Raw genomic sequence first — 14,409 nt, 5'->3', positions numbered from 1 at the left:
TATTTGTTACTTCAATTTCAATATGAAACTATTATTTTCCAATCCTGTCACTCTATAAAGACATTAGAAATAAGGAATGGCTTAAAAGAGAACAAAAAAGAAAATTGTACACAATCAACATTTTTCATTTTTGCCTTTTTTTTCACAATTATTTTATATTTATCTAAATAAAGTTTAGTTTTGAAGTTTTATATCATTTATACATATAGTTAATTAATAATTAAAATTAGTTATTCTAAACTAAAAAATAGTATTACTTTGTTTATTAAAACACAATTTTAAATTCGTGAAATTTTCTGTTAAAATTGTTTTAGATAAAAAAAACTAAAAAATATCATCAGTTTTTTTTTTTCTAAAATAATACTAAATTAAAATATTTTTGGGAGAAAAACAACCATTTCAACTGAAAATTATCATTTTAATCTAGAAAATGAAGAAAAAGAAAAATATTATTAAACTACATATTTTATATTTATTATTATTCGTATAATTATAAACGTTTAATGATAATTTTATAATAATACATCATGATAACAATGGAAGTCTAATTTTGTAATAATACATCATGATAACAATATTAATATTCGTATAATTAGCATGAACCTAAGAAAAAGAAATCTCGATCACTTTCTTAAAAATCATGTTTTATGAACTTCTAACCTTCTAAATTTACTTATAATCTTTTATCATAAATTAATAGTAGTAAAAATTGACTGAAAATACATTTTTATACTATATATATCACATTAAACTCTAAGAAATAATCTAAAATCAAACCAAGCCTTAATTAAAAGAACCATGTGTAAAGAAATGTTAATTTCATATCTTACATTTAATTTATATTTTTCAAATATCGTTTACTATTTAAACATAAGAATTTTAAATATTAGTTAGTTCTGAAAATATAAAGAAAGTTTGTTTATGGTTCAGGATTAGTTTAATTGCAAGATTCTCTGGGATAAAATTGTGAATACATATACACATGCGAAAGATAATATTTTTTCAAAATTCATATAATTTTTTTTTATCGTGAAGTCTGATTTCTATATCAATATAAAAAATTTATCTATCATCTTATATAATATTATTATATATAAATCATGATATTTTAACAAGTTTTTGACAACATATGTATCATTATTTTATTAATCCGTATATTTGAAACAGACCAATTACAAGCTACCATACTCCGGAATGAAACATTAGTCATTTTAAATAACATACGAGATCTCAACATTTCTATATGGTATTGTCTAATATAATCTAGGCTTAATTACCTACTTAGTCCCCATGTTCGGAGGTAATTTGCTGTTTAGTACCCGGTTTTAAAAATGTAGGCATTTGATACCTATGTTTTGAAATTTGTATCAATTGAATCCTACCCACTTAACGCCGTTATAAATCTAACGTTTTTCTGACTGTGTATGTGATTTGTGGACGAGCGTTTGTGGACGAGCGACGAGGACGCTCGTCCAGCGAAGAGGACGCTCGTCCAGCGAAGCGAACGCCCAGTCAGGCAGAAGAGGACGCTCGTCCAACGAAGCGAACGCTCGTCCATAACCGCTCGTCCACAAATCACATACACAGTCAGAAAAAACGTTAGATTTATAACGGCGTTAAGTGGGTAGGATTCAATTGATACAAATTTCAAAATATAGGTATCAAATGCTTACATTTTTAAAACCGGGTACTAAACAGCAAATTACCTCTGAACATGGAGACTAAGTAGGTAATTAAGCCTATAATCTATCATCTAACATTTACTAATTTATTAGTGATGCATGCATGCATTATACATTGATATTCAAATTTCATTTTAAGTGAGATTATTAACTTGTTCCGCATGAAAGAAAATATTTTTTCTTATCTTAAAAATTGACTATTGTCAATAGTGTTCAAACTTCTAGTGAATATTCTTTAGTATATTGTTCTACTTTTAAGATATATATATATATATATATATATATATATATATATATGAAGATAATATCTTTTAATATAATAATATAATAATTTTTATTATATATCTAAGATATTTAGGGATAATATATTATGACATAATAGTTTATTATTTAATACTTCTAAGACACAAAATCACATTTTTATTATATTATTAATATTAATGTTAGTAAGATGACACCTACATTTTTGTATATTGTATTAACATTCTTTTAATAATTTAAGCAATTTAATTTTCAAAATAATTTACCAAACATATCATAAGATATGCTTATTTTTCTTTTCCTTATAATATAATTATTTTTCTTTTTAAAGAGTATTTTTCATGACTTATTTAAAAAACCTTGTTAAAAAATTAGACGCTAAGTGTTATTTTTATCCATAATCTATTTGAAGCTTTGTATGGGAGGCGCTGTAGAACACCCCTTTGTTGGTTCCAGGATGGAGAGGCAGTGCTGACCGAGCCAGAACTTGTACAACAAACTACGGATAAAGTGAAGTTGATTCAAGAAAGAATGAAGGCGTCTCAGAGCCGACAGAAATCATATGCTAATCAGAGGCGGAAACCGTTAGAGTTCGCAGTTGGGGATCATGTGTTCTCCGAGTGACTCATACTACTAGTGTAGGAAAAGTCATTCGTGCTAGGAAATTATCTCCTAAGTACCTTGGTCCTTATCAGATTCTGAGGCGTATAAGATCGGTCGCCTATGAGATAGCCATGCCGCCTCAACTTGCAAATCTCCATCCAGTATTTCACGTTTCTCAACTTAGAAAGTATGTGCCGGACCCTTCACACGTATTGGAGGCTGAAGATGTTCAAGTTAGGGAAGACTTGTCTGTGGAGGTGCAGCCAGTTAGAGTTGAGGAAAGCCAAACCAAACAACCCAAGGGGAAGACTGTCAGACTCGTCAAGGTAGTTTGGGATGCTAGAACAGGCGACTCTACCTGGAAGCTAGAGGACAAGATGAAGGAATCCTATCCCACCTATTCTCTGGTAAGTCTAATTTTCGGGGACGAAAATTTCAAATTGTTGGGGAGAATGTAAGGGCTTGTAAATGAATATGGGGCCACTAGGCCTTATGTGGGGCAGCCAAGCCCATCAGCCTAAGGCCAGCTTAACCTTAGGAAGGGCTCCTCAGAGTTCTTTTTCACTTTCCTGAGCTCTTTCCCTTTCTCTCTCTAAACTGAAACCTTTTTTCCTAAATAATTGCTTTGCCTTCTCTCTAAAAGATCCAAACACTGAACCGTTTAAATTTTAATTTGAAGGTACCTAAACGATCGCGGTGGCAAGAGCTTCATTTTGAACCAAACAATTTCCTGTTCCGACCGGTAAGTTCCCTTTTCCCCTTCTCTTTCACTATTCTAGAACCTAGGGCATGCAACTTTGTTGGGTTCACGTGCCTTGTACGTTTTTCCTATTCGAGCTCTAAGAGCTATGTTCTATCACCAATTTGGTGATCTGTAGGTTCTGTCAAGTTCCGCTCTGTGTGGAGGGTACTGTTAGGGCATCTACTGTGAGTTGTATTGAGCAACCCAAAAGAAGAAGGTAAGGGGAGCTAATTATTTTTCTTTGAATTATTTCTTGAATCTACTTTGTAAATGAATGCATGTTGAATTTTGGACTGTTGTACGGTTTTGTATGGTACTTTGGATTTGAAGTATATAGGATGGTTTGAATTGAATGGTGTAATTGATGGAACTGTGATTGATTGTTTTATAGTGAGTTTGATGAACTTAACTACTGTATTGGATCATGTTAGAAGTGATTTGGAGTGTGAAATCTGTTGTAACTTTAGCTAGGTAGAAAACTTGGTGATTCGATAGTGTTTTAGGTCCTTTTGGAGGAAGTGAGGGAGTGAATTTGAGAGTTAGGGGTTCTGGGTATAATTGGGCTATTGGGCAGTCTTAGCAAGTGGATTGTGACTTGTTTGAGTCACCAAATTGGTCAGAATAGGTACAAAGTGTTAGAATTGGGTTTGGGGTCCTCTAGTTATTGAGTTAGATGTTTTGGAGTAGAAATTGAGTTGGTTTAGTACATCTAATTCCTATCGAAATGACCAATGCAATACTTTACTTTCATCTATAAACATGTTTCATATCAATATTAGTGTTACAGATTTTAATTTGTTCATTTGGATATGTCTAAGATGCACCAAAACTAGAAAAATCACGTTGTTGTCAAAAACTGATAAGAATAATCGATTATCTCACTTAATAATCGATTATTTTAGTCAGAGAGTTGTATCCTCTTCAAAGCTCTCGCAAATAATCGATTATCACATATGATAATCGATTATTGTCGTCGGAAAATCATCCAAGACAGTTTTGGGTGGTTTTCGGGGTTTCGGATATCATTTTTGGACGTTCTTTAGGTCGTTTTAGGGGTTTTGGGCCTTTTCGGAACTGTTGGTGATAGTTTCAAAGTTATTTTCCTGGTCTAAGTATGAGTTTAAGGGGGTTTTTGTGTTGTTTAGTGGGTCTTCTTGGACTGTTATTGTCTGTTAATGTACATGGAATGGTTTCATGTGATTTTTGATGACTTATTAAGTTGTTTGTGGTCTTTTGAAGTATAATTAGTATTATATCTATGTTTGTATGCAATGTAAAAGTGAAAGTATGTGATTTTCAAGGTATGTTTGATGGACGTAATTCCATGGACCTCACAGGGGGTTAATGGTGGTGCCTCATGTTGTGATCCACAGTGAATTCTCTTGTTGAGATTCAAGTATGTGTAGAATGATTGCATAGCAGCTCAGTCTTGGGGGTTTTCCTGAAACTAATATGATCAATCATTCTCAAGTAGAGAGAATTGAATCATGTGGTGAGTAGTAGCAGGAGGTCCTAGTCTTGGAGGCTTCCAGTATGCTCCAGGGCGCGGAACGGACTAACCTCGTGAGTATGGTAGGGTGGAGTTGCAAAGCAGTAGAGGCCACCACGAGTGCATAACCCGCCATAGCTCGGCAATCATTCTAGTCCGGACGAGTCAGTTTATAAAGTAACAAGTCTTGTGATGTCATTTTACCATGTTTGAGTGACTTTTGCATGTCGTGTGAGGTTGAATAACATGCTTTTTATATCTAGCTCACCCTTGCTTGTTTGTGTTGCTTGTGTATGTTTCTTTTTCGATGATCATTCACTTGGGTGACAGCAGATGACGAGGAGGTTCTTTTGGAGACGACCTTGGAAGTTGAGGACAATGCTGCTGCCTAGTCTCCTTAGGATGTTATCGATTATTGTCTGTATTTTGAAATACTATTTCCCTTTAAGTTTACAGTTTAGATCTCTTTGGAGTTGAAGTTTAATTTCTGAAATTACTTTGAGATGACTGTAATCCTTAATTACTCTTGACTGCTTTCCTATATTATGCATGATGACGTCTTTATTATATGTATGTTTTTTCTATATATTTTGGGACGTCACATTTTTCTTTTTAAAGAGTATTTTTCATGAATTATTTAAAAAACCTTGTTAAAAAAATTAGAAGCTAAGTGTTATTTTTATCCATAATCCATTTTGAAACTTGTAAGGATTTGGTCCCATGAAGTTCGAATTTCCGGAATTCTAATATTTTTTTAAAAGAAAAAAAATTAAAGATATATATAATTAATATGTAAAAGAAAGTTAATAAACTAAGAAATTAAAAAAATTAATAATTTAGTATAATAAAAATGATATTTATTTTATACTAAATTAAATTTATTATTATTAAATTAAATAATAGTTATGTTTATTATTAATAATTAATAATATAAATATATTACTATTAATAGGTAATGCTTTTATAAATTTATTATTAAGTTAAATAATATTTATTATTAATAATTAACAACATAAATATATTATTTTTAATAGGTAATGCATTTATAAATTTGTTATTATTGGTTAATTTAATAAATTAATTTTTACAGTTATATTATCGTGTATATTTTTTTAAAAAATTCAACGTATAAAATCTAATAAATTCAAATATATTGATAAATATATTATTATAAAACTAATTAGCAAAAGAATCTGTGAAAGATTAGTCCTCCCTAATTAACAACTTGGATTTAATATACTATTATTTCAAGTTCCACATTATATTATATTTGTTAGAGATATACAATAGAATAATCCCTACTTAATATGTGATTTTGCTCTTGGTATGAAATGTATCTCGTAAAATTGACACTTGACACACTACAAGTGGGTGCACAAAACCTAGTTTATTGAATAAACTTCTAGTTCTAGCTTTTACATTTTAACAAAATTTCATCTTAAACATATTGCTTAATTTTATCATATGAATCCTCAAAGACACTCCAATGTGTTTTATCAAATATGCACACATACTAAAACATGAATAAATTTTAATAAGTTTATGAGTCTCATTAAATTTCTTCTAAGATTGCAAATTAAATATTTAAATATGATACATTCCTTCTTAATTGTCATTTATGCTTCATAAAATTTGTATTAAAAAAATTTTCTCAAGTAATTGCTTACTTACTGTGTCACTAATTTTTGTAAGAATTACATATAGAAAAATTTTAAACAAGATTGAGTCTCACTAAAATGCTTTTAAGGTTTAATAAGTTTTTAGTTTCATAAATTTAAAAACACTAATTAAAAAATGACATATTACATAAGTTATTTATGACATATTATATTAGTTTCAAAATTAATGTTGTCTCAAACGACATAATAAGTTTGACATATATCACATCGGTTGATCAACGGTATAAAACAAGATCATATCACATCAGTTGTAACCATAACCAATTTAGAATTGAAATATTAATTAGTGTTGAACAAATCATATTACATCAGTTGTCTCTAAGAACTGATATAATATGTCCTTACTCTTTTGAAAAATAAAACATATCACATTAGTTAAGTTAAGAATCGATGTAATATACCACACATTTGTAACTTAATTCATGTGATATATACTGTTTTTTTTAAAGAACAAAATGTTGCTAGCTACAACACCATATCATGTTGTAATCAAATTTACATAGATTCCATATTGTTGAGAATGACAATATTTGATGTTTTGATGTAATAAATCCTAAAGTTTTACTTAAACATCAAGACTTCTCATCAACTACAATAACACACTTTAAATGTCCAAATAAAACATTATGCTAAAGAGAATGAGTACTAATATTTATGCCACATGAAATATCTTGTTCATTCATTGCAAATTTCTTCAAAAATGTTCGTAGCCAATGATTCGTCATTGTAAAAAACCTGTAGTAGATATAATACACACACACACAAACACACACACACACACACAAACAAACACACACACATATATATATGTTAGGAACAAGAAAAAAAAAAGGAAAGAAAGAAATAAAGGAGACAAAAATTTAACGGAGTTACTGGGGACATAGTTCTGGGCGATATAGTAAATCTGCGCATTTTATAACGTAGCAGAAATTTACGTTATAATATGTTGAACATATTATAACGTAGTTTCTAAAATCCGTCATAATATGCGTAGTTTATTATGACAAATTTTCGTTTGTCCGTTATAATAAGTGGAAGGTAACATGACGTAGAAATTTTTGTACGTTATAATATGTGATTTATTATTACGTATATATTTTTGTACGTTATAATATGTGATCAACGTATCATGACGTACATGGTTTAGTACGTTATAATATATGTTTTTTTTTAAAAAAAAAAATTAATTATTACATTTAAAAATTATAATAATATACTTGTATTATCATCTTATTCCATCAATTTATAGTTAATATAGCTTCAAATAAAAATATTTAATGAAACTAACAAAATAAAATTCATTTCAAACATTAAATAGTGTAATATTTAATACATCATTTATATTATACATATTTAAATGATTCATATACACTTGTGTTAAATGATTCAGTAGTAGTTGATTCACATCGTCTACCCATGAACAAATCTCTACTCATTGACAACAATTTGCATCCCCAAACAAATGCCCAGAAATGGAACACTATGTTCTTGGGCATACTTAGTCGCAAGAATTTTCCCTTGCATTCCTCCATCACCAAAACCTCTTGGAACTAGAACACCATCAACGCCCTGCAAAATAAGTCCAATTACAGAAAACCAATAAATAATATATCACTATATGAGATTTTAACATATATATCAATATTAAAGATCTGAAAATGGAATAAATATGTTTAGTCTAAATAGTAGGAATACCTTTAAAAGATTCCATGCAACTTTATATGCCTCAGGATCCTGCAGCAATATATTTTAATCAATCGTCAGAGGGTTGCAATATATTTTATATCCAAACACTTTAGGATAAATTCAAAGCAAAAGGTTTAGGATATTGCATGAACTTAAACCACTTAAAATGCAAAAGTATGAAATTCAATTTTAAAAGAAAAAAGAAAAAAAGAAAACCATCAAAACCATGAAATTAACAAATTAAACTACATAAATACGGTTCCAGCAGTGCTTCAATAAAAGGCATGGACTCAATATCCCCTGCATGAAAGAAAAGTCATTGTAAATTTAAGAAAAGTTATATCTTAATTTAGAATAATTGAATGGATATCGAAATATAATATTAAATCTAGCAGCCAAAATAATTTAAAAAAAAGCTTTTCCTATAACATAAAATGAAAGGCCAAAAACTCTGTCCCATAGTTAATAGATAATTTTATAAATCACACACTGATAGATCCTGATCAACTACCATCACACATTCAGAACAGGGTTAGTAACAAAGTCATCAAACAGAAAAGCCACCATTAAAAGGCATGAAAGACGAAACCTGTTTTGTAGAGTTAAACCTACAAGTTACTAAAGGAAAAATGCAAATGTAAACTAAGTTACTTGGCTGACATTAAATGAAAACTTTAATTCAAGTAGAATGAGTTAGTAGTATACGGGAAAGAAATGTTATGAATGAAAGAAGTGAGGAAAGATACTATTAGAGACCAAAGAGAATCCATTGATACAATAGATTACATTTCAAACCATAAAATAATATGCACACAGATGACTCAGGATTTTCAGAAAAAGCTTTCAGCTAAGTTAATAACTAAATGTTCCAACAATCTATCAGTACAATAAGGTTGATAGATACCTGAGTCAGGTGTGCCCATGCTTCAAGAAAATTTCTATCAATTTGAAGTGATTTTAGATGTGCATCCTCAGCTTTCTTATATTCACCAATTGAAGATAATGCTAAACCCTGTAAAAGAAAGTGTTTACTCAGAAAAATAATAAAGCGATTCAAGTGAGATCTTACTTAAGTGTTATGTGTGCAAGAAAATCATTTATAATAAAAAGTGATTCAAGTGAGATCTTACTTAAGTAACTGAAAATTTCAATCACCTTCTTTTCAACTATATATATAATAAGATCACTAGTCAAACAGTTCCTTAACATGGCTCTACATAAGTCTTGACAACTGCACTAGTTTTGCTTAAACAATACATATTTGACCCAAGTGTTAATGCCTAAACCAAATCAAGTTTCTACTCCTTATAAGTCAAATCAAACATAAGTAAAAACCAGATTTCAAGATCATTTCATTTTCTGTACCAGAAGAGATCCATTTCATTAAGGGTGGGTGTCAATGGGACATACCTAACATGAAGCATTGATTAACTAAAATACCCAGGTTAAAAAATAAATAAATAAATTCCAATCAGCAATGCGAATTGGGTAAACTTCAAAAAAATTTACAAATACTAAGATCGAGTAAGCCACCCCACCTCAACAAACTCCCCCAAGGCTGCCCGAGCTTGACCTCTCCTCTTTCATAATCTCCTCTTTCATAATCTCAATAACAAACTATAAACATCCAAAACAAAACAATTAGAAACATCTGGCTCACCTGATACATTTTTCTAGTAGTGATGTTATTGTCGCCAGTTAATTTAATGTCCAAAAATCGTTCGTAGTTCCCAAGATCAAGTTCAAGCTTCCACAAACAAAAAAAATAATGAAAATGGCAATCTAAAACTTCAGAGGAAAACAAACTGCAGATATCCTCTTTTACTACGACTCAAAAAGTTTTAGCTTGCACTTATGAAGTAAAATGAGAAAATGAAAAGAGCAGGGGAAAGTATAACATAACATACAACCTCAACCTTCCATTGAATTTTGAAGGAAATAAAAAATCTAATGACTGTCATCTTGTTGTAGAAAATTTTCATTTGCTTACCTCTCCGCTATCATCTAAGACGAAAACCTCCGCATGCTCGAAAGGAGACATTGTCCCCGCATCAGTGTTCAAGTAGGGGTCTGCAAATGATGGAAAAATTAAAACAAAGATAAAAACAGTGAAAATAGCATTCATTACTTTACATAATATGATAATAAAAGCAAACATGTTTTATTAAAATTTCTATAAATATGAAAATTAAATTAACAGGGTAAAGAGGGGAAAAGTGTTACAGAAAAGAATGTGAACTATAACTACGGTTGGAAGAGCAGCTCTGAGAAGATGACTGTAGGTGCGACGCGAATCCTCGAAGCTTCTTCCAAAGAGAAGACGTAGCGAAAATATGACAAAAACTCGAAGAAGAACATGAAACAAAGGATTAAACTTGATAGAAACCCTAGAAGAAGAAGGAAACCTATTCTGGACCGATTGATCGGTGTAAATCAAAGTTGAATCGGTGGAAAATGTTTCTAATGGTGAAAACAAGGTTTTAATCGGTGGGATCGAAGGGAAATGGTGAAAAGGAGAAGAAACCCCAACAGAGGGTTTAGCTCTATGAATGATTCGGTGAAAAATGAAGGATAGAGGAAATAGAGATGATTCTGTGAGTGAAGAAGCCTTGCCGTGATGATGAACGACGTGCGACGAGGAGATGTCTCTCGAGAAGGAAGACGCCAGGAAACCGAAATGGAGAGAAATGAGAGTGAGGCTCTCTGATGTGAGAAATGAAAGTGCTCTCTCGAATGCGCGAGAGGAAATGAAATGAGACCTCCAAGCGTGACAGCGAGCGAAGGAATACGCTCCACAACGTGGCTGAAGTTCTGAAAATGATGTGGCTGATGACGGAGATGCCGAGAAATGCAAGTGAGAGGGATGAGACGAATAGCGGAAGAAAAGAATGAGAGCGAACTTGAATGAAATCTAGCGAGAGGGAAATGTGAAAAATTAAAGAGGAAGAGATATTATAACTCATTTCTAAAACTCCGTTATAATACATCTTTGAACTTATTTACAAGTTTACCATCGCATTTTATATTATAACTGATTTTTAAAACTACGTTATAATATGTTTGACACTTATTTACAAGTTTGCCACTGCGTTTCATATTATAACTGATTTACAAAACTACGTTATAATATGTCCTATTTTTATTACCATCTTGCCACCGGTCAACCTAGTATGACGGATAATTTTTATACGTTATAATAGCTTCGTTATAGAAAGGTATTTTTCCACTAGTGCTTGAAGCTTGATTTACATTATCACTTAGTGTAGTTGCCTTCATCATCAATTACTCTTGAAGGCCAGTTGAGGCAATACAAAGCCTCAGCTTATTTTGTTATGATAGTCTTGGTCAACATATCAGCAGGATTATTTTCATGTGGAATCTTTGATAAAGACGAGTCTCCATCATTTATCAGATTTCTGATAAAATAATACTTCAATTCAATGTACTTGCATCTAGAATGAAGAACTAGATTTTTAGCAAGATATATAGCACTTTGACTATCAGTGAATAATGGAGGGTCATCTTGATATTTCCCTAATTATATTAAAAGGTTCTTCAACCGTATTACCACCTTCATTGCTTCTGAGCTAGCTACATACTCAGCTTTAATGGTTGAGAAGGAGACTCTTCCTTGAAGTTTATACTTCCAACTAATAATTGTACCACCCAACGTAAAAATGTAACATGTTGTGCTCTTTCTACCATCCAGATCTCCTTTCAAGTCTGCATCAGAGAACCCTTGTAAAGTTTATAGATGCATATGACACTTTAGACATGTAAGATTCTTCTTTTTCTGTATGAGAAGATTGTCCTTTTGAAAATATTAAGTGAGTTCCCAAAGGTGTATTTATGGTTTTATCATTTTCAACATTGAATCTATTGAGCAATTTTTCTATACATTTCTCCTGAGATAAGTTCAAAATAACTTCAGATCTATCCATGAAGATTCTCATACCAAGAATTTGTTTGTTTGGGCTAAGATCCTTCATTTCAAAATTTTCTAACACTTGTTTCTTCAACTTGTTAATTTCTGCCATATTAGCTCCTACAATCAACATGTCATCAACATATAAAGCAAGAATGATATAACCATCAACATATTTTGTTGTCAGAATTTCTCCCTGGGTGCCCCTCCAGGGGCGCTGAGCCCCATTTGCTTCGGAAATCTCGTGCCCGGGCGCACTTCCAGGGTCGTTGAGCGTGACCTTCGCTGATGTGTCAATTTGAGTCTATTTAAACCTAATTTTTTTTCTGTTTAACGTTGTCCTAAAGAATGTAATTTATGTTCAATTTAGTGCTTTTTGCAGATAACGTTTAAATCGTTAACGATGTACTGTCTAGCTATGCAATAAATGATACATCACCCTTGACACGTCATCATCATCTCCTACCTCCAGAAACCTAATTTCCCCTACACAGAAACCCTAGCCACCACCTAACCCTAACCGCCGATGCCACGATCACGGTCACGGCCAACCACCATATTCGTACCTCCATCATCTTCTCCGTCCAGCAACCACCCAAAAACACCACCCATGGCCACCTACCAGTACCTTCATTGGCGCCACCCGTGCATCCAACAACAACAACCACAGAACCCATTATCGCGAATCAAATAAACCCAAAATGAAAAAAAGAAATTCATGGAAAAACGGAGAAGAACCCTCATCCCCAACAGAGAAGAACCCTCATTCTAAGTTCAGAAACCCTAACATTCCCAATATGAACCTGCATCCCCCACTTCGCAAAACCCAAAACCCAGACCTACAGGGACGAACAGAATCCCTAACCACTCGCAAAACAGAGAAGAACCAAGAATTTCCCAAATCAATTTTGAAACGAAAATCATATATTCCAATTTACAAAAACCAGATAACACAACAAAAACGCCCAAATCGAAACCCTCAATCGCGAGTCCTATTGCCTCGAAACTGCCTGAGAACGGTGGGCTTCTCGCATCGCGACTACATCGGAGATTGAACCTTCGTGGAGGCGAGGCTGCTTTAACCCTCACCGTATCGCGAGAAAGGAGTTCGCTCTCGTTTCTGCGAAATTCTGACAGACCCACTATGGTCAATTGGATCATCGCAAGCTTCACTTTTCCTCTGGCGGCGCAGGCGTAAGGAAGTCTTTGCTCCTTGCATTCAAAAATCCTAATTTTTTGGGTGGGGAAGGGGCTGCCACGTGGCAAGACAGGTCAACAGTTAAATGACATGACATTCACTTATTGCACAACTGGACAATGTACCGTTAACGATTTAAACGTCGTCTGCAAAAAGGACTAAAACATAAATTACATTCTTTAGAACAACATTGAACAAAAAAATTAGAACCATTTCGAATAAAGCTGACAAAAATTGGTATTAAGCCTTTTATTTAACTGTTTTTTAATTTATTATTTTTAAATTAAAATAATTATTTATAATAAATTCTAAAAATTAATTATATTTTTTTTATAATTGTAATTATAATAATTTTATTATTATAAAAAATAAACATGCACTAGTCTATATATTTAAGGTTTCTTACCTAAAAGATATATAATTACCAATTATCTACTGATCAAATTTATAAAAAAAAACCAATTTTACTAATTATTATACTTAAATATAATGTTAATTTGTATATCTTTCAAAGATTTGATGATAGTTTTATACTTCAATTTGTTTAATTTTTATTAAAATAAAGAACAAGTCATGCAGTAAAATTTAGTCATTTTTATTAAAATAAAGTACGAATTGTGTAGTAAAATTTAGTCATGAAAGTATATAACTTGTTTATGGATATAAAAGTAAGTTGGAATTATTATAAGAGATTTTCTTTTTCACATTGTTTTCTAATTTTATCTTTTAAATATTTTTAAAATAAAAATAACTATTTTATCAATTTAATTTTTTAAATAATTATTTCTTTAAATTTAAATTATTTATTCAAATTCAATCATTTTGTTAATTTGATTGTTTTTTTTTAAATTTAACTATTGTTTATCATAAAATACCAATAAATTATAAAAATTATTTATATCTAATTTTATAATAATAATAATAATTTTATTACTTTTTATTATCCTAAAACGAACGTATTTCACTAATAAATATAGTAATAATATAATTTAAAATATTGCAGTTATAAAAACTATAAGAACTAATTCAAATCGAATTATAAAATAACAATTTGGTTGAATTTAAATTTTATATTAAATTTATCAAAGTTAAATCCAACAACATTTAATTTTCATATCCAATTACAATATCTAATTATTAAAAA

The 14,409-nt window shown here is 31.1% G+C and overlaps 1 protein-coding gene across 1 annotated transcript; it reads right to left on the bottom strand.

The window, feature by feature from the left end:
• Positions 1-7,734: 7,734 nt before the first annotated feature.
• LOC124827613 (uncharacterized) lies at positions 7,735-12,744 on the bottom strand. The gene is made up of 10 exons (XM_088115667.1): positions 12,634-12,744; positions 12,098-12,347; positions 11,711-11,865; positions 10,366-11,053; positions 10,133-10,212; positions 9,803-9,889; positions 9,047-9,154; positions 8,392-8,442; positions 8,152-8,190; positions 7,735-8,025 (listed from the first exon to the last, which is right to left on the bottom strand). Exons 1-10 carry the CDS (start codon positions 12,742-12,744, stop codon positions 7,885-7,887), a joined length of 1,710 nt encoding a protein of 569 aa, XP_087971793.1. The 3' UTR covers positions 7,735-7,884.
• Positions 12,745-14,409: the final 1,665 nt, after the last annotated feature.

Source organism: Vigna umbellata, chromosome 5, assembly GCF_029865625.1.
Source record: "Vigna umbellata cultivar VRB3 chromosome 5, Vumbellata_1.0, whole genome shotgun sequence".
NCBI lineage: Eukaryota > Viridiplantae > Streptophyta > Magnoliopsida > Fabales > Fabaceae > Vigna > Vigna umbellata.
Note: the sequence above shows the minus strand (reverse complement) of the source record. Positions and strands in the feature narration are given on the sequence as shown.

What these genes read in the sequence shown, in the direction of transcription:
- LOC124827613 (XM_088115667.1), bottom strand. Translation starts at nt 12,744, where the DNA reads ATGGGTTCTGTGGTTGTTGTTGTTGGATGCACGGGTGGCGCCAATGAA. An exon ending in TCTTAGATGATAGCGGAGAG is followed by an intron (nt 9,890 to 10,132) that starts GTAAGCAAATGA and finishes TGTTTGTGGAAG; the next exon opens with CTTGAACTTGATCTTGGGAA. An exon ending in CTACTAGAAAAATGTATCAG is followed by an intron (nt 9,155 to 9,802) that starts GTGAGCCAGATG and finishes TTTCTTTTACAG; the next exon opens with GGTTTAGCATTATCTTCAAT.